The sequence below is a fragment of the Varroa jacobsoni genome, unplaced genomic scaffold, assembly GCF_002532875.2.
Source record: "Varroa jacobsoni isolate VJ856 unplaced genomic scaffold, vjacob_1.0 scaffold_253, whole genome shotgun sequence".
Classification (NCBI taxonomy): domain Eukaryota; kingdom Metazoa; phylum Arthropoda; class Arachnida; order Mesostigmata; family Varroidae; genus Varroa; species Varroa jacobsoni.
In genome coordinates, this window is record NW_019213155.1 from 459876 (window position 1) to 481561 (window position 21686).

A 21686-nucleotide genomic window follows, 5' to 3' on the forward strand; every position below is an offset into this window, starting at 1 on the left:
TCTATCCAAACGATGACGCTTGGCTGCTAGTCGGAGATTTTCGAAAATCGATTATCTATATCAGGTTTTTCTTCTTGGTTCTATTGCGCTTGTCTCTTCTTCATTCTCTCGTTTTGTGACGGAGCACAAGAGACATCGACAATTCACAATCCATAATAATAATAACAATGGTTACTATTATTACCATATGATATTCGGTGAAGCATTGAATTGGAGATGTAAAGGACACAGGTCTTGATTAATGCTCAGTCAAGCGACGCTTCACAAGAATACCATTGAAAACAACGATCAGCCAAAGAAAGAAATAGCTAGCTAACAACGAACAGGGTCGCGGTGATGGCGTCAAATTTTTACAGTTAACGTCGTTGCCAACGCCATTGCAACGCTACGCATATCTCTATCTTTTCTCTACCACCCCCCACAATCATCTTCATCATCGGTCCTTATTAGGAGCAGGACGACTACTTCAACCTTTTTCTTTTTTTTAGAATGTTAAGTTTAGTTCACTCGGAAAATGTTCAGGACACAGCTAATGGCAATATAAAATAGAAGCGGAATACGACAGTCAGGTATCAATTGGGGCGGTGCGTTATAGTTGTTTTATACCAGTGGTTGTATATTGTGGTATTAATAAACCCTTGCCTTTCAATAATTATGCTAGGAGCACTGATAAAAACTAAAGTTAAGTTCATGCTGGCTAAAGAAGACTTTTACATGTATAGATACTGTTACTGTTCTAAAATTATCGAGGCAACTGTTAGCCCAATTAGCGTAGACCTTCATTAGAGTAAATATTTATGTAAGATATATAGCTTATCTAAGTAAACTCGACGCGAAGCCAAGGCTTTGCAAACAAAGGTCATGTGCTAGTTTTTATTGTAGCGTAGGCCGAGCGAGTCAGAGCTGAAATCAAAAGAAAACTCTGCGTCATTCCATTTCTTGTCGTTTTTTCTTTGTGTCGACTCTAGGATAACTCATCACTGCAGGCAAACATGGCTAAAAATTCGAGCCCGAAAAGGGAAACGCTTAATAGCAACAGCGACAGTCAGCTAAAATCTCAGCAGAGGATACCCATAAACGTCAATAACAAACCAGCCGCAACAGTAACAACATCACAGGAACAAAAACAGCAGCAACGGGTGAGCATCGAATGATATGCTCCTAGAGAACGGTTTCATATGAGGCCTGTGTAGTATATTTGAAGCGTGGTAAAGTAATTATCTATTTTAGATAGGTAAAATAAGCCTCCAATACACTTTTGTACTCTCAGCCTGTTACCGATAGACTTAGGTGAGCCAGAGGTGGCTTAAGAGTAAACTTATAAATATCACTCTCGAAGCTCCGTTTAGTCAATTAGCTACAATGAGGACTATTATAATCGGTTAGTGGGAAAATGATAGTTTACCTAATCAAATCGGCGATTTTTCCATTTACCTCGAGTACTAGTGGTATATTATTATTATTATTATCATCATGCATTTATTGGCGGGTGCCAGCAGGCCGAGTTATTATGGTAAATGATGAGGTTGTTTTAGTTATCGAGTTGTACCTCTTTGGATAGTCTCGTTACTTGATATAATTGGGCCACATACAGGTCCTTGTTGGCTAACGTGCTTTTTTCAAGCATTTCCGTGTGTATCGAAGGCTTCCAGGCCCACCAAACGCAAGTCGTAGCCTTCTTCAAAGGGAACCCTGACTTAGCGCTGGGCTTTGGCGGACCTCGCGCTGTTACCATCTCTTCTTTTGCTTCACATCGACGTACAGGCATCGCTCCCTGTCACTTGGGACGATTCTGCCTAGAAGCCTGTCTTGAGGCTACGCGTTGGGCTGTTGCGGACGAAATACTGAGAGTAATAAGAAATTGTATTTGCTCGGAGTCCATGTGAACGCCCAGGCTCTCAACTTTTGACTCAAATCGTATTAGGCGAAGACGGCAGAAGATGACAGTCTCATGAATACGACTCATCTTCTTGGCCAGTTCAGGGGAAATTTGCAGACAAACTCGGAAAATGGCTTCGAGCGGTCGCCATCGATAACTGGAAAGCGAGACAGAAATGCATCTTCAAGGCCTAAAATGCTATTAGCGTTCCAGCACGCTAGCTTTAAGCAGCCTTTGCAGGGCTAGAATTCAAATATCTACGGGTTGCTTTTTGACCTTGGCAAAGGACGACATTTTGTACGTGTGGAAGAAGGAGCGGAATAAACTCGAGATAAAGTTACGTCTACTACATAACGCATTGATAATGGAGGACAATTAGAATACAATTACGAAGAAGAGTGTGCTGAAACAGAATATCTAAACAGTCGCTGAAATGGGAAAACAAACATTCTCTCTGTTTATTCACCCTTGCTATTAGTTGCGCAGAATTAAGATAAGATAAACAACACATATGGAGTTTGTTGATTCCGTGGATAAGATGGCGACAAAAAGACGAGCTAATGGCATAGAACGAATATAGGAAAGGAGTGATTGCAGCATTCAGGATTTGTTGTTGATTTTTAGGTAAAACAGACAAGATGCTTTGCGTTAGCCACGTGAAACCTATTTTAATTTGAAATAACAAACACAAAAAAGAAAAGTAAGCATTGGTAAACTAGTACGTGGACCCGTTCAATACAGAACAGCTCCCTTTTTCAGTGGCTTCTGCGCATGCTCAAGGTGACTATGATTACTTCGATAGTCTTCTGCATATGCAATGGAAACGTAGAATAATGATACGGGAGACGTGTCTTGTGCTTCTAGACTATAGCGCTTTTAGCAATGCAGTCAGCGGCTTGCTTAGCTTCAAAAGGGGAAAATGGGTATTTGAAGAACGTAGCGTACCAATGCGCCGAGCACCAGCATCATGGCGAAATATCTCGTTGTCGTATTGTAAGCTAGACCCAACCATTTCAGCTGTGTGTGTAACAGCTATTTTCCAGGCTGATATATTCCATAAATTTCCTTAATTGTAAATCATCACCTCGACCGTAGGTCCTCCGACATGGCATTTTTCACACAAGAAATACTGATGGAGCGCAGTGAATGAGTACTGATTTTAGACAACTAATGAGAGTAAAAGACAGAGAAAAAAAAAAAAAACGGGAAAATATTTTAAATGTCGTGCCCGTGGGATTTGTATGAGACCAAGCTGACGTAGTGACACCCACCGCCCCACAGCGAGGCGCAGCGGTGGTAAGTTGAAGCCAAGAATGCATTCGCGATATCTTATACTCTACTGCGCTTCTAGCGGAACTTCGATGACGACCAGTTCGCCGGTGGTGCGATATTATTATAATATTTATTAATGCCACCGCCGGCGTCCGAGGTCTGTCCATTCAAAATAAAATTTCGAGCTCTAATACGGTACAACGTTCGCTGGCTGTTCTTCGTTCTATTGCTTTGATTGTTAAACATAACGAATCTTTGAACTGTGCCAGGTCCGTGTCTGCAATCCACCCGCCACGAGAATAAATCGAATACTCATAATGCGAACCGTTCAGATTTTTTGTGAGGTCAACGAAAAAACAAACATAAACAGAAAGGTAGATTGTTCGCTGCTTTTCAAATCTTCGTTTGTGCAGTATTAATAAAAAAAATTTAGTACTCCTTACCCCACCCGTTTATTTCTGTATAGACGCAAGAAACGGTGTTGTAATAATTGGCATTAGGGTTGAGCGATGATGCTCTACTGCGACAATGCGTTTCGGTCGATTCGACCCTACAACCTTTACCTAATGATAAAAATGCTAAACCTTAGACAGGGCTTTCATAGGCCAATTTCTTCAATTTAACTAAAAATGCCGTTAATGATGGCCAATAACAAGCAACACGTTGGTGTACAAATCTAGACATGTTGACATTTAACGTCTGAATAACAGAAATATTTTCCGGTGTACGTCGAACGCGTCTTATCTTCCGTACCCGTGTTTCACATATGAAACATTTCAACTGGTTGTGAGCGTATAGGCAGCAGAACAGAGTGGCTCAACTTATCGAAAAGATGTAATTCCGATCACCGAGTCCGGGTTCCTCTGGGTCGCACAAACCAATTGACGGTGTAGCGTCCTTTGTTCTGTTGATGACCTGTATAATACCAATGACGTGTATATGCGATATGTGTGTCTGTAGCGCAAAGCAGATACACACGTTGTTGTTACCGCCTTGTACAAGTGCCATGTTTGATACATGCCATCACGCAATACCTGCAGAATGGCATCGGTGCTTGGCCTGTTCTTAGCTTCTTCGTTGCTTTCTTTACGACGGCGTTAGCGGTGATCCGTAGGCCGTGTCGGCTAAAATCTGGAGAACTTAGTTCTAGCAATCAGTTGACGGTCGAGCATCAAACAAATCAGCACTCTGCATAGTCGGCGTACGATGATATACACGTACATAATGATAATATATGCAGTTAAAGTGCAACACGGCGCCACTTTTGCTGTCGCTGCCGCCAGGGCTACCATGGAGACAACAAGACCTTCAATGGGGGCAGCAGCCGTTGCTTTCAGTATCGCTACCGTCGGCGTTCGCGTCTGATCCATCAAGCAGGCAATGAGATGAGTATACGAAATCCGGCATAAAGAAAGGGAACTGCTAGCCTGCAGTAATGGGCAGCGTAGCCGTCGGCGAGAACTCCGAATTGCTCATCACACCTCTAGCGTCACTCAGTAGCTATCTTGGACTAGCACAAGTATCATAATTATCATAATATGTCGTGTGCACCTAGGATAACTAGATGTTGACGAGGCCTCATCTTGCCGCTTCTTTAGCCAGCTGTCTTGAGAGCTGTGACGGCCATTATCGTTCGTACTATCCAGCGACTCCAGCAGTAGTTACACAGACTGTGCGCACTCTGACTTCCACCCAGTCCCTCCACCCGTACGTGTCCGTTAAGATCCCGCGACAACGTAGGGCTATCGGGCCGTGCTAGAACTTGCCGTGAAACGCTACCGTCCTAAAGCATGTTTTGCTGTTTAAAAAAAATTTCCCGCATGCCTCTTCCCCAATCCCATTCCGATCGATCGTGCTAAATTGTTTTCGATTACACACAGCTGCGATAGATCGCCCCGTGCGACGTACGCATGCGTACATTGTACAGTGAATATGTTCACATATAAGAACAGGGGATGGAGGAAAGAAAGGACCAAATGAGGACGAAATAACAATGGCGCAATCATGACGTTAGGTCAATAACGATCGCGCAACAACCGCTAGTTATTCGGCAGCCTATTGTGGTCCCATTAAGCAAGGTGATGCGATGATGGCTAGCTCAGTAATATCCGCCTATAATAGAACACGATGCATTGGAAGCTGGACGCTTTCAGATACTGCTTTCACAACAAACAAAAGCCTTGTTCGTTTAGAAATGACAGGGCTCGATTAGGTTTAGTGTTTAGTGCTGTCTCTGGCGTTTAGACGCCCACCGCCGCCGCCGCTGCTGCTACGGCGGCGGCGGCGGCGACGACAACGTTTACGTTCACTTAAAACGAACGAGACGACGACGTTGAACCAATGAGTAGTCAACTGACGCAATTTACCACTATTTTCACATCCGATTGCTTTTTATATCGAGGCCTGCTATGGTCAAACGTAGTATTCGCTGCAGAAATTGGTACCTTCCTTTAATCCTTTTTTTCCTCGACTATATCTCGTAGAGTATCTACGGTTGCAGTCAAGTATATTACGTATGAAAGCGTAATAACTGCGATTCAAAGCACTCATCGAAGATTTTCTATTAGCGCGAATGTTTACATTCTTCTATTTCTATTGTGATATACGGAGGAAGGTAATAGTGTTAAGGACCGCCTGAGATGGGTTTTGATCAGGTACATTTATATAATAACATACTTATTTCTGTATGAGGAAAATATTTGTATTATTTCGTGTTTTTTTTTTGTTGTTCTAAAATTGGGATCACATCCACTTAGCACAAGTGGAAAATCTATTACGTAGGTACGGGAACGTTTTTCACTTCGAAAGGGCTTTTGCTTTCAGCGGCTTCTGATACACACACACACACGATGGAAAAATCGAAACATGTGTAAGTGTGCGTGATGTTGAGTAATGAGAGCTACTATCGACACGGTTACTTTACCCAACCCTTCTCAGTTTTTTCGGCAAACCCCTACCCCCAGCAACACCCCATCAATCGTTCTCCCTTTTGAACCTGGCTCAACTATTGCAGGTTTCTCTTTACCGTTTTTGGATATCGTTCGTGTCATCGTCACGGTTGTAGTTATTGTAATTTTTGTTGAGCCGATCTATTCAGTCAGCGAGCCAGCTAGATCTGAATCCGGTCTATGCGACTATCTACACTGGCACCGTGTATAATATAATAATAATGTATAGTGCTGCCTCAGCTCCAGCAGCGGCACGATGGTGGCGGCAATGACAGCACTGCCGCAGCCGTATGGAAATCGCGGAACAAGTGTACAAGAAGTGTCTCAAGGGGCTGCTAAATGGCTTTTTCTTCCCCTCTTCATGTTCTGGGTGGGGTCTCACTGGGCTTGTGCGAATAATACACGGCAATTCCATAGCGGCACCAACAGCAGCAGCAGCAGCAGCGACATGCCTGGAGCGGCCAGGCAAACTATTGCTACGGTCGAGGAGGAAAAGGGGGAGGCCAGCGGTGGCATGCCTCCTTCCTCCTTCTCAGTGGCGCTCACAACGATAGTTGCCAGAGGATAACGACAATAGCAATCCTATTTACCAATAACAAAAGCATAAGCATACATACAGGAACAGTAGTAGTAGTAGTAGTAGTAGGCAGACCAACGAAAGACCCCGCTAAACGGCATCGGTCAAGGGCGATTTACCCTGCTGTTGCTGAATCCACGGACTTTATCCTCTGTCCTATGAAATCGTGTGGGTACGTTGAACTGGGCATCGAGTGTAGGATCTATATGCATTATGCGTACTATAGCGGGAGCGAGGGACGGAAACTAGCCCGACGTTATTAGCCTAGTTGTTACAATTGTGATTTGATGATTGTTATTATCGTTGTTATTATAATGATATTGGTGATAATAACTGATGGAAATCTACGAACTAGCGTCTCTATGTATGATGTGTGTGTATATATATATATGGAACTTTTGGGCTGAGTGCTTCAGTCGTCCTAGTCACCATTAATGAGGACATCGGTCGTATGGATACCTTGATTGTTTTATTATTTTATGGCGTCTCGATCACCTCGTCTTCAAGAACGAGGTGATTTATGCAGCCTTCATTGTTGCTACTGCTTCGTTTTGGATAAAGAACTGTCCCGCAGAAAGCTCTCTAAAATGGCGTGAAAGACACGATCGCACTCACTACAATAAGGAAACAACATTGACTTTATCATGCCATGTCGCTTCCGCTTCTTTAGCTTCTGTACGACGAGGTGGGTCAATACGATTCGAACTAACATTTCCTGTTCTCCGTTTATTTATGTGTGCAATAGAACTGCGTCTGCCACCTGCTTAACTTGATTGTTTTATTCGAAAGTGACGGGGGTTGCTGCGGGTGCGGTGTTTGGGGGAAGCCTGTTAGACGATGATAGCACTGGGATAAATGGACCAAATATATATGCAACGAATATTTTTACATCTGCTGATAGAGTTCTTTAGTTTTACGTTTGTTCAATATAATTGTAATTTTCCGCTATCACACTTTTAATTCAGGCCACTTAAGTTGTTTATAGGCTCATTTCGTGTGTGATTTTTGCAAATATATAAACGCCTTCTGATCAGCGACAGTGAGCCAGTCGACGTTGCTATATCGAGGCGTATTGCTCTCTCGCTCGAAAGCGCTGCATGCCTTGTAATTTAAGTCTGGATTGAAACCAGAGCTGTTTTCGAGCTCAGAACATAAACATTGGCCGAAAAATCAAATCTTTTTTATTGAAGTGACCTTTTTCAATTTACAATTAAACCGAATTTCAGATTAAATAGTTCTAACCTAGCTAACTTTAGTGAACTTTTATCCTTATACAAAAGCAATTACATATCCGATACTATTACTACTACTACTACTATCGGCTAGAAAACCTTTTCCACATATATAGAAACGTAATCCGTGGTCAACTGAGTTCCTTCGGAACAGTATAGCCTAACACGTGAAATCAAATATTGTCCGATCATCTATTTTTATAACAACCGCAAATGATACCGCGTGTTTATAGAAACGATGTCTCTCAGGGGCTGAATATTAAAACAGCCCCTAACCAGTACCCTAAAAATGAATTGGAAGAGCTAGGCGTCATATTTGCTGTCATCTAGCAATAATTGGTTCACTTTTTCGCCTATTATGATTTACGAGAACATTGCCTACGGCTCAATCTAACAAGTACTTGCTCCTTTTTCGCTTAGAGGTATCCTGAGTGGACGTTACAGGATGACACCGTCATCCCTATAGTTGGCGTCTCTGAAGATCTTATTTGGCTCAAATTGTCACTTGTCGATCACGAGTCGACGTTACTAAATGCGAGGACACTCGACCACGATCGTGTTCTTCGTTGTTGTCGTCATTGCAGTGGTCATCGGGATCCCTAACCCTGTTATATTCCACAGTGAAGCCGTAAGCCAGTGTGCAAACGGAAAGGAAGGCCCATGCTGAAGAGGGTGTTGAGATGCCTCTATTCGAAAGCTGCGAACACCATGAAGGAGAACATCATTCCATCAGACCGACGTCTTCATTGCCGGATCGTGCAGACAGACGCAGAAGTAGAAAAAGTAAAGACAGTGAGTGGGGCGTGGGGCGTGAGAAGTATTAGTGCGATTGAGACATGGTCGACTATGTCTATGACGCTACCGGCAGCGCGTCGCATAGCGAAAAGCAGCTAAATCGGCACGCAGGTCACGTTGCAACTATCCTTCGAAGTCGACTGTCGAGGACAAGGTTAGAAAGATAAGTTGCTCGTGGACCTGTGGATATCAGCGAAAGCTCTAACACGACTACAACCAACTATCGGCCGCCCACCATCTTTTGCTGCTAGTTGACGATTTCACCAGCCGGCGTTAGAAAGAGAGAGAGAGAGAGAAAGCACCTGGGGCGGCAACACACAGCAGTAATACTTCAAGCAGATAGTTCAATCTAGTTGATTTGTCATTGACATTACTCCGAACTTCTTCTCGATAGCACGACCAAAAGAAAAAAGACTCTGAGGATACGGAAGGTGTTCAGCTGGTAACAGGTTACAGTGTGACATCTGATGCCTTCACCAGCCCCTTCGAATGTAACGCGACGTTAGATAGATTCATGGGTAGCTAGATAGACAAAGCAACGACATCACTCACTCTCGAGTGATGGTTTTCTGTCAAGCGTTAATCGGTAAATTCGTCCAAACGCTTAGAGGATTATCCCTAAATACTGACTAGTAAGCATCATAAAGAGCTTTATCGAGGTTTTCAAGCGAAGTTCTAACGTAAGTGGTTGCTCCTATACCTCGTTATGCTATGCAACGGTTACAAGTAGCTAAATCCAGACATAATCTTTGAGTTATCCTAGAACAGTGCTTGACTTCGAAGCTAAACGAATGCCTGTGAACTTCGATACCACTTGAACGTCAACAACAATTAAGCACCTAAATAGCCTGAGGGTGATAGAAATAATAGTAATTTATTATAGTAATGGCAATCATAAACATGCGAGGTATTAGTCATAATCGATTTTTCTTTGTTTTCCAAGGCACCAGGGTGGTTGGTCGGTGGACCTAGTCCACTGATTGGTGTCTCCCCTGGGGCGACCCCACCTCGCAGCCCCTCCGGATCCCTACTGTTATCTTGCGGGTCAACAACTGGCGGCAACGATGGACCTCTAAACCTCTCGAAGAAGCCCCGTAGCTCAACGAGTCAACAGTCTGCTCATACAAAAGGAGTAGGACACAACTCGAATACCACTAGCCCCACATGTAGCGGCAGGTAAGTTGCCCCTTCCGCATAGAGTGTACATGTATATAATTTGGTTTATTGCCTGTCCGCGCCAGTCTAAGCATAATATTTCGTCAAATGCTACATATATACTTTAGTCAATCCGCTTACGTCATCATCTGTTAACATTTTATAAAATACCAGTCTGGGCCGACTGCTTTAAATAGTAATTTCTCCAGACTCGAATACATTTAGGAACATGATTTTTAACCATACTGTTGGGCGAAGGACGGCAAAAAAATAGACGCTGAAAGAAACCAACTAAGTTTACCTCCTTTTCTCTTTTGCCGTCCCGTCTGCATATGCTGCTAGGCATATCATTGCCCGAATGTCCAGGGCAAAAGGCTTTACATTCGTTCGCTTCATGGCAGTTTCGGTATCATTTATGTTGTTGTTCATTCTTGTCTTACTTCTGCCTATCTTCATCTCCTTTTCAATCCGCGATTCAAATACCACCTTTCAAACGCTTATTTCAGTTTGCTTCCAAATGCCTACATTTACTTTCAATAGACGGCGATTACGCACTGATCAGCTAAAACGACCGCCGCTGTAAACGCCACTTGGCAAACCTGTAAACCCTACCTATGCCATGATTCACTAGTCATCATAATGATGACTGTGATGATGCTGGCCATGATCATGATTCGCTACGATCTTCCTTTGTTGCCATAGAATGGTCATTTTTTTGTTGTGGACCAGTTAGAGAGAACGAGCAGACGGTTCAAACGATCAGCGGACGACATAAAGACTCATACGAGCGAATTCTATCTATCTAGAATACAACCAAGTCATCACTTATCTGCATAGCACGACAGCGGCCAATCCTCCACCTACACGCGGCTGTACGGGCGCAGCAGGTTGGCCAAGCCTGCTTCCTTCTTTTCTTGATGGCTCACTGCTATTCTACGTGGCTTTCTAGCCGTTTTTACCTCGGAACTGCTCGTAGCGATCCCGAAGCTGTGCACGAATTTGCTGACTCTTCTAACTGTTGCGTTACGTACCATCAAACCTATTCTCTAATGTTTTTGAAAAGGGTGTCTTACACTTTGTAGTCTCTTACCTCGACAGCTCGCGTTCTATACTGTCCTACTGAAACATCAATTATTTTTATATACCTTTTTTACGATTTCCGATTGGCTGCTTTTTCTTCTAGACAATCCTTCACCGTTTAGTTCGTTTCTTTTTTTTTTTTTCTTAAGAAGTGGCGATAGTGTTCCGATCGCTAAAAATTGACGACTGCCTGCTTGGATCTACATGACTAGTTAATTTTTTGGGAGCGTTGCGTCAATGTGTCTTGTGGACTTGTAGCTGTAAGCAACTTAATTTTTTCAAGTACAAGCAACTTTTTTTTTTTACTAATTCGTACAACTTTATGCTAGCAGAAATTATCATTGGGATTATTATAAAAGGCGTGACACTCAATAACTTAATGACATACGTAAAAAATGTTCCTATATAGGATTTTAATACACACGTTGTTTCGGTAGCGCCTCATATATTTTCGCTTGTTTTTGTTTAAGAAATCTTATTTCAACTTATTGGCTACAATTATTTACTTAAGAAGAAGGATTGAAGAAAGTCAGAACGTCAAAGGGGCCAAAATCGGTTTCCCGAATGAGATTGGCTGCGAATCTCTTTACTACAACGAAGACAAGCGATTCGGTCGTATTGCAAGTCTGTTGTATTTTTTCTTCCTCCCTTAGACGGTAGGTAGGAACTATTTGTCGAGATGAAAGCAGAGCATGACCGCAGCGAAAAGGTAAAAAGCACCGAAACAGGAGGGAAGGAAGACGCCTGCTACAATCGTGCGCCTTCCTTCTGCTATGCGATCAGGCGAACGAGCGAGCGAGCGCGCGCATTTTAAACAATTTGACAACGAAAATCGATGCAAAAAGCATTTGTCAAAAAGTGAAAAATTTGTCGAGCTCCCGCTGCTGCTGCTGCCGTTTCAACTGTAGCCATTTCCTTTGACTATGTGTTGTCACGGTTGTATAGCCAAACGTGGAGTTTGGAGCGGATGGAAGCTGGTAATCACAATAACCTAGCGACTGGAGGCCAAAGCCACCCTGGACTTCGCTCATGATAAGGCGCCGTTTTTGCAGCCCCGGTTGTTGGCACAATCACCCAGTGTTGTCGTCTCTAGCGTTTCTGCCGCGGCCAAGAACATCATGCTATTTAAAAAGGCGCACTACGGAAAATTTACAGACCATCTGTAGGGCTTATCGATGCATTTAAAGTTGAAGAGAAACGACAAGAACGAAGAGTTGGTAGGAGAAGAAACGGGAAGAGCGAGTGACCATCCAACCCCACAATTCATTAACTTCATTGTAATACACACACTCACTCACACACACACACACACACACACAATAACAATGGCAAGCGGGGCAGCGTCACCACCTCATTTACCACTCGATAACGGCGGCAAAGGCCGCTTGGCAACGCGATCATTTTTCAACGTTACGCGCTCTCTTGTCTATTATGAAGATCTACATAAGCATGGCGCCATGTCTGCGAAAAGATATAGAACGGAAAAAAGGAGTATACTCGTTTTGCGTATATAAACGCAATTAGCAACTGCGTCCCTGATTTTTCGCGGAGAAGCGACTTAATAACTAAGACCGTAAAGCAAAATCTATAACATCGAGACGATCAAAGGTGTCAAAAAAAAAAAGTCTTAATAACTTTATTCGTATTTAAATCGTACGAACGGCTTCAATTCAGAAATATGTTATAAATTTGCGGGATGCATTAGTAGTAGCTATCAAATGTGAAGCGTCTATAACTGTTTAATTATACCTTGCAAAGTAATTTTGTGGTTTCTATCTTCCTGTTGACCTTCCCGAAGGTTCTAGTTACTATTACCGTAACCGGATTTTCAATGAGAAGTATGATTATTTATACCCCGTATTAATTCTTCTATATATATTATACACCGTTTATTTCTCCAGAACAAAAGGAAATGCTGCTAGAGCCTTCTTATTTGTGTCCGTGTCCTTGTATTGTATGTAATGCCGCTGCGTTACTTAACAAGCACATACACACGTATGCACGTGCACGCATCTAGTGACAGCAGAGTTGTAATGAACACATATACGTACACATAAACCAAAAAAACTAGGAGTGGCGCCCTCAGGCTTGTGTCGGTGGGTTGTATACGATCCCATACCAATCAAGCAATTTCTAATTCTAATAATGATAATTTTTCTGTCACCATAGTTGTACGATTTTACACGCATCATTTCACACGGTATCAAACGCTGTTTCATGCCACTCTACGTTAAACTTGTCGACCGGTGACGAACAAGGAACTGAGTTCCTGTCTTATGTTAGACTCCGACAACGGAAGCAGTGATGGCATCGATAATTCAGCCCAACTACGAGAGATAGCCAGCAGTGTTTGTAATGATCGTCAATGGTGATCATTGTTAATACTGGAATGCTTATAAATCGTAGCGTTTGCCACACGAAACGGACAGAATGAAATAAATCTAAATGGGGGCCATTATTACTACAAACCGCAAGCTGATATTATCGAAGACAGAAAATGCTACGACACTGAGGACAGAGTTATTTAAATACTGCCAACTACTAATCGATAACTGTTATATAAAAAAATCGAATCGTGGGCTGGACAGAAAATGGGTAACCAAAGCCCCTTCTCAATTCCTATCATGTGTGTATATGCGTCAGCATATGTGGTATCATCAACAGGGGCATTAAAACGCTTACACGATAAAAATATACTTGTATTTACGGAGAACGGTCCATTGTTGCTGCTGGTTTTAGGTGGCTATTGTTCGAATAATTGAAATGATGGCCCAGTTCTAGATAGCATTGCCCCTAACCAACTATTGCCTCTCGTACGCGATCCACGTATCTGTGAACGTTCGCTGTTAACGCTCAACGGCTATTACAGAGCGTTGAAGTCCAGCTCGTTTCATTCCGAGCAAAAACTTAAACGTGTTAACTTACTTCCCTAATTATGGTACAACTTACTAAGTAGCAAAGCTTCATTGTAAGGTTCAGTTTGAAAATATTCACATTTTTAGCACAGTTGTTCTCTGTCGCCTTATTTTAACCGAACCGATGATAATAGACAGAACGACTGATATTATACTACATGCAAAAGCCATATATACAATATTTATAGCAAATCGTATCCCAAATTAACTATTTTCACTATAATAAGGTGTCTTATCGAAGTTAATGCTTAGGCTCAATAAATCGATACTTTCGTTCATAAAGAACGAGTCGTTTCCAGCTTTCTTTACCAACCTATTTGCTGTTTTTTTCTGTTGCCACACTTCATGCTTATCATCGCCAGCGCTGTCGTCATGGCAAACACTATCGTCTGCTGAATAGCGCAGCTCCCGCTTTATTCTTGTCCTTTTTTTTTTTGTTTTGTCTATCATCTGGACAAGTTTGCCTGTTGTTTTCTATTGATTTGCTTGTTCCGTCCCTAACGATCTGCTGTCCGTATGTTATGGCCGAGCGCGCTGTTGGGCGCGCGAATCTCGCAAAAACAAAGGAGCAACGATACTAACTCGTATCGTTGCCACCCTCGGATGGTAGCAAAAGTAATCCGTAGCCCGGCGCTCTACCAACGTATTTCATGCGTTTCAGTTAGCGACACCTCTGTTAGCCTTATCATCGTTCGAGTTGTTATAGCATTTGCTTTGACGATGTTGTCTCTGCAGAAGGATTTTCAGAAAGCGACCTGTCAATTCCGCCACTGACGTTATTCCAGGATAATAGTGCTTTGCGCTTCCCTTTATCCTCGTTTCGATGAGTTTCACGAATCCTATCTTTTATTATTATTGTGGTAGGTCTGCTGCTACTGCTGGCGTTGTTGTTTTACAATTGTTCTTATTTCTGTTTGTCAGTGATTGTCGTCGATGGTCAATAGGCGCTTATATGTATAGCCCGATTTGAATGCACGGAAGCTGGGACACCGGTAGTTTCTGCGGCTAGTGCGGAGCGGATTGGCGAGTTCGCGACGGCAGCCGTAACGAAAGGGGAACCGAACGAAAAGTGTTGTCTTCGACCGCCTTGTTGACCGAGAGGGCGATCGACCGTCTGTCTTCTGTTCGTCGCCCGTCCAGCTCTCGCTTGTCCAATAGCAGCGGTGGTAGCTTCGATTTCGGTCATTAGCTCCTATGTTTTTCTCGAACCAAGTGACATTAACCGAAGCTCCGCACAACAAGTAAGCTTCGGCGCTTGCCATCTTCGTACCTCATATGGCCGACCTTACCAATACCGGATACAACCGCCATCGATAAGCGACACAACAACAGCAGCAGCAGTAGCAGCTACAACAGTAACAGCAGCATCAAATATAGAGGCATGAGAAAGACAAGAAAAAGCAGGAAACAGCACTAGAGAAAAAAGAAAATTAGGGAGAAATAGGGAGTAAAACGAGGTGGCCCAGAAGCTGAAGAAGCACCACCACCAACAACAACAACAGCAGCAGCAGCAATGCAATGGCGGCTGCAGTAACAGTAACAAACGTGTAGCCAGCGACAATCAACGATTCGATCGATTACCGAACGACCATCATTAATAGTGTCGAGTTAAGCAGCCAACCAGCACTTCTGCCTGCTGAAATGGTCAGTCAGAGCAGCAGCAGCAGCAGCAGCAGCGGCGGCGGCGGCGGCGACGGCGGCCGCCAACAGCCAAGACGACGACCGTCGATTTTAGTGGGTAGAAGAATGCGCGTACACAACAACAACGACGACGACGACAACAGCAGACGACAAAGTCATAAGGAACGATGTAACCTCTGCATCTTTCGATGCAGAATGCGCATAGATAATAGAATAGAATCTCTTTGAATATGTTCATAGACAGATAGAAAGATAATTTATAATAGATGGAATTGGCTGGATTTTTTCCAATTTCTATCTGCATTTATTTCGCAGTGTGTATGGACACGCACGGTGTATTAGAATGAAGGGCGATGTCCGGTTCGTCTTCTAAGTGATTATTTTTCTAGCATAAAGGGGCTGTTATTTAACATGTTTACTGCGAGCAAATAATCTAATATGATGCATTTTGTCGCACCAACTTGGCATTAATGTTTGTGGAAATAATTATCCCTGACTCCAGCAAACATGTTTATAGATTTGGCCACTCTTCGATATTCTTGAACGCAAATGGCCGACCGTCAAAAAGGACCTTTTAGAACAGAGCATTACTGCTGGACAATAATAAAATTTACTTTTTAGCTAATCTAAGATGACGTGAACATTGCGAAGTACTAAAATATGCAGTATTGGTTCGTCATTGTCTTCGAAGATACATCCAGTGACCGTTAGTCAGTGAAAATATCTGTAGCTCAATGTGACACCTTTATTTTTACTGAAGTGCCAGTAAAACGAAGGACCACTAATATAGTTCTAGGTCAGTGCAAGAGATCTCACTCGACAAATGTCTGCTCTCTCGGTTTCGCTTATCGTAGCGTAAACAATAACGGCAATGAGTAGAATATAGAAAGATACATATTTGATGGCTTCGCTCTTATCTAAATACTGGGCGCATCAGACCACTCGTATGGAATTGCTTAATGGACAAGTACATTTCAATGATTTGATACGAGCTTGCTGATTTAGTTATCGCTGGGCATGTCATCGTGATGGCATATCGCGTCGTTTGTTGGGTATCGTTCTCAGATATGTTATATTTCGTTTCTAAATAAATATAAAAGCAAAAATTGATCTTTGAAGTCAGTTGAAAAGTACGCGCATGCTGCTGCTGCTACTCGTGAATGTTCAAACGATAAAACTGGCGCCTATAATCCTCTTAAGCAAGGAAATCAGTTGTCGGTAATTGCTTCTTGGTAACGCTAATATGATATGACAATAAAGATAACAAAGGAAAAATGTAACAGGAAAAATAATACAACCCGAAAGGCGTTAAGCCAGCACAGGTATTAACAGCAGCTTTGTGTTCATGCCTTTCTACTTATGATAGCGTTGATTCTTTTTTTGTTCTTTTAAGTAAATCCGGATACTAACTGAATGAACCAAAATATACGCACTACGCAATCTATTGTAATATCAGCTATTTATTGGCCTTCTGTCAAGTCGCAAAACTTCGGACATCTGATCGATTTTAGGGGTCCAGACGCCAGTGGAGTTGTACCGCACACTATTTGGGTTCTAAGCTTCGATGAAAAGGTTCTTCGCAAAATATAGGAAAATCTTATTAAATGCCATATGTAACTTATATCTCTTGTGGCTTCAGTGCGTGCCCCAACAAAACTGCTTTTACCTACTGCATCAGGGCGAGGCAAAGTGATATCCAGGGAAAGAATTGCATTCTAGGCAATGACAAGAGAAAACACTGCCTCATAAGAAAACCTTATGCTGATAGGTGCGGACTCGATGGATTGTTCGATGAGCGAAACTTGCGTAACATACGAGCGTCATTAGACACTAATATACAAAGTATTCATGTTTTCGCCTCCTCGATTCATACACAACAGGCGTGCGCGTAGAGGAAAGCTAGTTCATAAGAGTAACAGGGAACGGGTCAAAGTTAGAGCACTGTCTTTGGTAGACCGATCGGACGATATAGAGGCTAAGACGAACGTAAGCAGAGGAAAAAGTACCGCTGTTATAATACGAATCATAGGATTTATCACATTAAGGATGGCCATTTGATGTTATACTGCTACTAGACGACTGGTGTAACCAATGCCGTAATGACAAGTATCGTTATCGACGGCGCTATGATTTTTTGTACGCTATCTTGGTGGTGGGCCTGCCTGCTTCGTGATGGAGCAGTACTATTACCCGGTCTTTTTCCAGCCGGCCTAAAATGAACAGATCCGTAAGTCTCGTCAGTGAGAGTATCGGCCAGTTATCAAATACGGTCAGCGCCATCGTTGGAATCGTCGTTTGACGTTGGTTAATTTTTTCAGCTTGCGTTTGCGGGTGTCTTCTGTCATCTCCTCCATCATATGCATCGTATGAATTTACTTCGCGATAATCATAGCAAATACCTAACGTCTCTCGCATTTCACTCTATAGAACTGAAGCCGCTGTTCCTTTTGCTTCGATTTTACACTTCATCTTAATTCAAGAGATTTGCGCTCTTCCTGCCCATGTTTAGCGGCGCAAAATCGGCAGACAAGATAGTGTTTTATTGTCAGTTTCCTGAGAATTCTAATGCTCTTAATGGAAGTTGAATTACACTTACTAAAACAGAAGACACGTTTTGTCATTCATCTGCACCGATAGCGGAGCTGGCGGCATCTCAGCGAAGACGAACAGTAAATTCAATAGAATTTCACAGCTAAATGGATAGGCTGTGCACAATTCAATAGATCTATTATACTTCAATATATATATGCAAAAAATATATCACCACGAGAAACCAGAAGTCTGATGGGATTGTGGCCCAATTAAAAATGAAGCTGAACTGGGCATGTCGGGTTGTTACTGCATCTACGTTTTCGACGGATGGGAAACAAAAGAAAGAGAGTGTATAGTAAAACGGTTTGCAAATATTCCAAATTTCGAAGAAACTACTTCTAGTCCTATAAATATATTTCAGGATAATTTGAGAAATATTAAATCGCTTCAGTGTGCCTGCATCTTGATAAATGTATTCATTATAGCATTACTATATTAACATAAAGTTTTACAATGTTCGATACAGACAATACGTTTTTTCAAAAAAACAAAGTAGAAAAATTTATGCGGCGTTTATTCCTGAACGCCAATTAGTATTATTTATCCGACTTCGATTTAGCCAACCTGTTTGCTAGGTGGTACTTGGGTAAAACCTCTCAATGTAACTTCTTTCACATCAATAATGCGTTGTGTAAGTTGTTCGAAGATAAAATTGTACGAATACCATTTCCAAAGAAAGCCCGTACGGCGCCTCAACTGAGGTGGCCGCCACCATTGGCATCCTTGTTTCTCGAATTATCTATGCCTCATTAGGAGCCGGCCGATATTTTTACAGGCTGCATTTCATAAGTTAGAAACACGATAGGCATGCGAAGAGAAAGAGTAGGCTTGAAATATTGACCATGTTAAAACCCTAAGGTTACGTCCAACTCAGTAGGTAAAAGCTAACGGGCATATTATAAGGACTGTTTAAGTTATGTCATGTCTTAGTAATCTTATCATCCAGTTTTTTTTTTACAATGAATGACATCGAAACAAATCTGGAATTTTAGCGGCCTTGGCTACGTCTTCGTGTGAACAAGGCTTCGAAATTTTCGAGGCTATTCCAGGAGTCTAAACGAAGCGGATCTAGCTGAACATACGTGGAGTGTCCTTAACAGATTTATAAAATGGCATAGCAGCCATACGAGTAGTAATTCTTCCAATAATGTGTTACTTTCCTGGGCTGCCTCATATTCTCCGCTTATTCATTTCTGGTAATTATTTTTTCCAACGCCAAGATTTAACCTAGTGTAACTGCATGCTAATGGCCACCTTGGCAACCCACTAGAATAGATGTCTCCTAGACTATGTTGTCCTTGTATCGGAGACCCAAAAATTATGATAGCAACTAATAGCTAATGTGGCTAATAGCTTTTCTTTTCTAAAAGTCTAGTGATCTGATACGATTGCGTCCTTTTTTTCTAGGCCGAAATTGTTTATTGTACCGCTTAGCAACGTCACTTGCAGCCAGTAAAAGGACAACATAGCTTTAGGACATCTCCCAGTCTCAGGATACCCCAGCTGCTAGTGACATCTCTGCCGAAATTTGATTGCATCTACGCTGCGCAAAATGGAAAGATATAGTGCGAAAATCCTTCGACGTTCAGCAACGTCCTTTAGAATTCGAGAGTACTGGCAGGCATTAAAGTAAACTATCCAAAACAGCGGAACGAAGAAATCTTCCTCGTGCGCTCATATAGTTTTGTATAAGTTAACGGGACTGGCTTTCTTAGTATAATAAGCAAATTGACATCAAAAACGACCAGTCTACTAAGATTTCTTATTTCACAAATCTGATCTATCTAACACTGCACTCGGCGTCGTAGCAGTAGTAAAGAAAGCTTTTCATGCGGTTAATCATTCTCCTCTCGAAACCATGCTAAATATTCTTGACGTACTATATATTATCGTCGGGCCCAGTCTGGCCTATATACGTGTCCTTGTTGTCTGACAAGCCCATACGACCTCTCTTTCTACATCGAATCCTTTGGACAGACTCCAAAGATAACCTTTAAGAGCAACAAGGCAAGGATACCGTAATATATGGCCTTTTGGATGTCGCTCATCGGTTTTGGCCTTTGGATGAGTGAGCATTCATTGATCACTGTAGTTCTGTCACTGACTCTGATGCCGTAGAACTGCATTGACTGCGTTGTATCTTACTCAGTGACATTAGTTATTTATTGAATCAGAGCCGAGCTCATCTGTCAAGCCTATTATTAGCACTTTTTCTCTTTATTATTACGGCAAATTGGGATATCAATAAGGTACCGAACTTCAGGTTGTGCGTCTTATGACGATTCCATGAGTCATCTCGCGAGCGTTCCGTGTTCTACTAGATTGAATACAATTTTATTCTATGTCTAAAATCAGGACGTTTTGTTGTGGTGGTAAATATTAAAAGAGTGAAAGGCAGAACGCAGGTATTAGAACGCCGATTAAAGATTCAGGCTGACTATCGGTTAATTCAGTGTAGATATTAACTGGTAAGAAGAATTATCATCATCGCTGAATGCAAATGTAGGACTGGCACCTGTGCCTGCCCCCTGCATTACCGCTAGCCAAGAAAACAAAGCTGTGGCGCACTGACAACGGGATAGGCAGACAAACAAAACTCGAAGATCACTTTGTTTGTTGTCGCTCATTGACAACGGCAAGCCGCCGATCATTTAACTAGCCAGTCAGTCAGGTTAATCTAGACGCGCCAAAATGGACCGACGGACCGCCGTATATTGCGTCGCTTCAAGCCGCTACTCCCGGCTTTTGTTCAATCATGTCGCGCAATTAGTAAAATTCAGTGTTATCTAATTTGCGACAGATAAAACCTTATCGCAGTATTTCTTGCCTGCCTCTACCTATATGTGTTCTTTCTTCACAACGTCGTCCGACGACTGTCCGTGTACGTCCACTATTGTCATCGTCCACTCTCATCAGCGGAATAATTTTTGTTCGCTGTTCAATCCGATTCGAATCAACTCAATCCCGTACGAGAGACTCCCCGCGCGTATCTGTTTCGCGGATGGATAAAAGCCATGGTGACGATGGCATTTCTTTTTTCGGCCGGACAGAAAAGCCGACAGCTAACGAAACGCTACGTATAATGGAGATGAGGCGATGGCGTTAGCGGACTTCGAATGACCATGATACTACGATAAAGATCGGTGCTATGATTGGCATTGATATCCTTACGTATGTGATGTGGCTGCAGAGTTATCTACGCGAATCTCTGCTACGTTAGAACATGTTTTTTGGTATGGTTTGTCGCTGTTGTTGTTGTCTTCCCTATGCGAATGTGTGTTTCCGCGCTGATAGAATAGAACGTCGATGACTGCTGCTAAATGGATCGTTCCTATGCACAGGCACCCCAATGAATAAGGTGCTCTTATGTCTACATTGAACCAGTCGAACAAAAGCACATGGGCACGAGGAGACAAGACGAACTTCCGAACGATAACCAATATTAGTCGACAGGTACTATGGATACATGCGTATAGATGGCGACAGTAGCGGCCGCCACATCAACGTTAGATACATGTATGTATCTGTGCGTGAGTGTAGCTATGCTGTGAACGGGCGACGCACAAGGAGATGCGTGTCGGACACGCCTGTGCTGTTATG

The 21686-nt window shown here is 42.6% G+C and overlaps 1 protein-coding gene across 1 annotated transcript in view; it reads left to right on the forward strand.

Moving 5' to 3' along the window:
• Positions 1 to 21686, forward strand: part of LOC111258629 (uncharacterized) — a 120332-nt gene that overhangs the window by 67372 nt on the left and 31274 nt on the right. The window contains exons 8-9 of the mRNA XM_086967535.1: positions 969 to 1139; positions 9647 to 9879. Coding sequence (XP_086823661.1) covers positions 969 to 1139; positions 9647 to 9879 — 404 coding nt within the window. The remainder of the gene's footprint in view (positions 1 to 968; positions 1140 to 9646; positions 9880 to 21686) is intronic.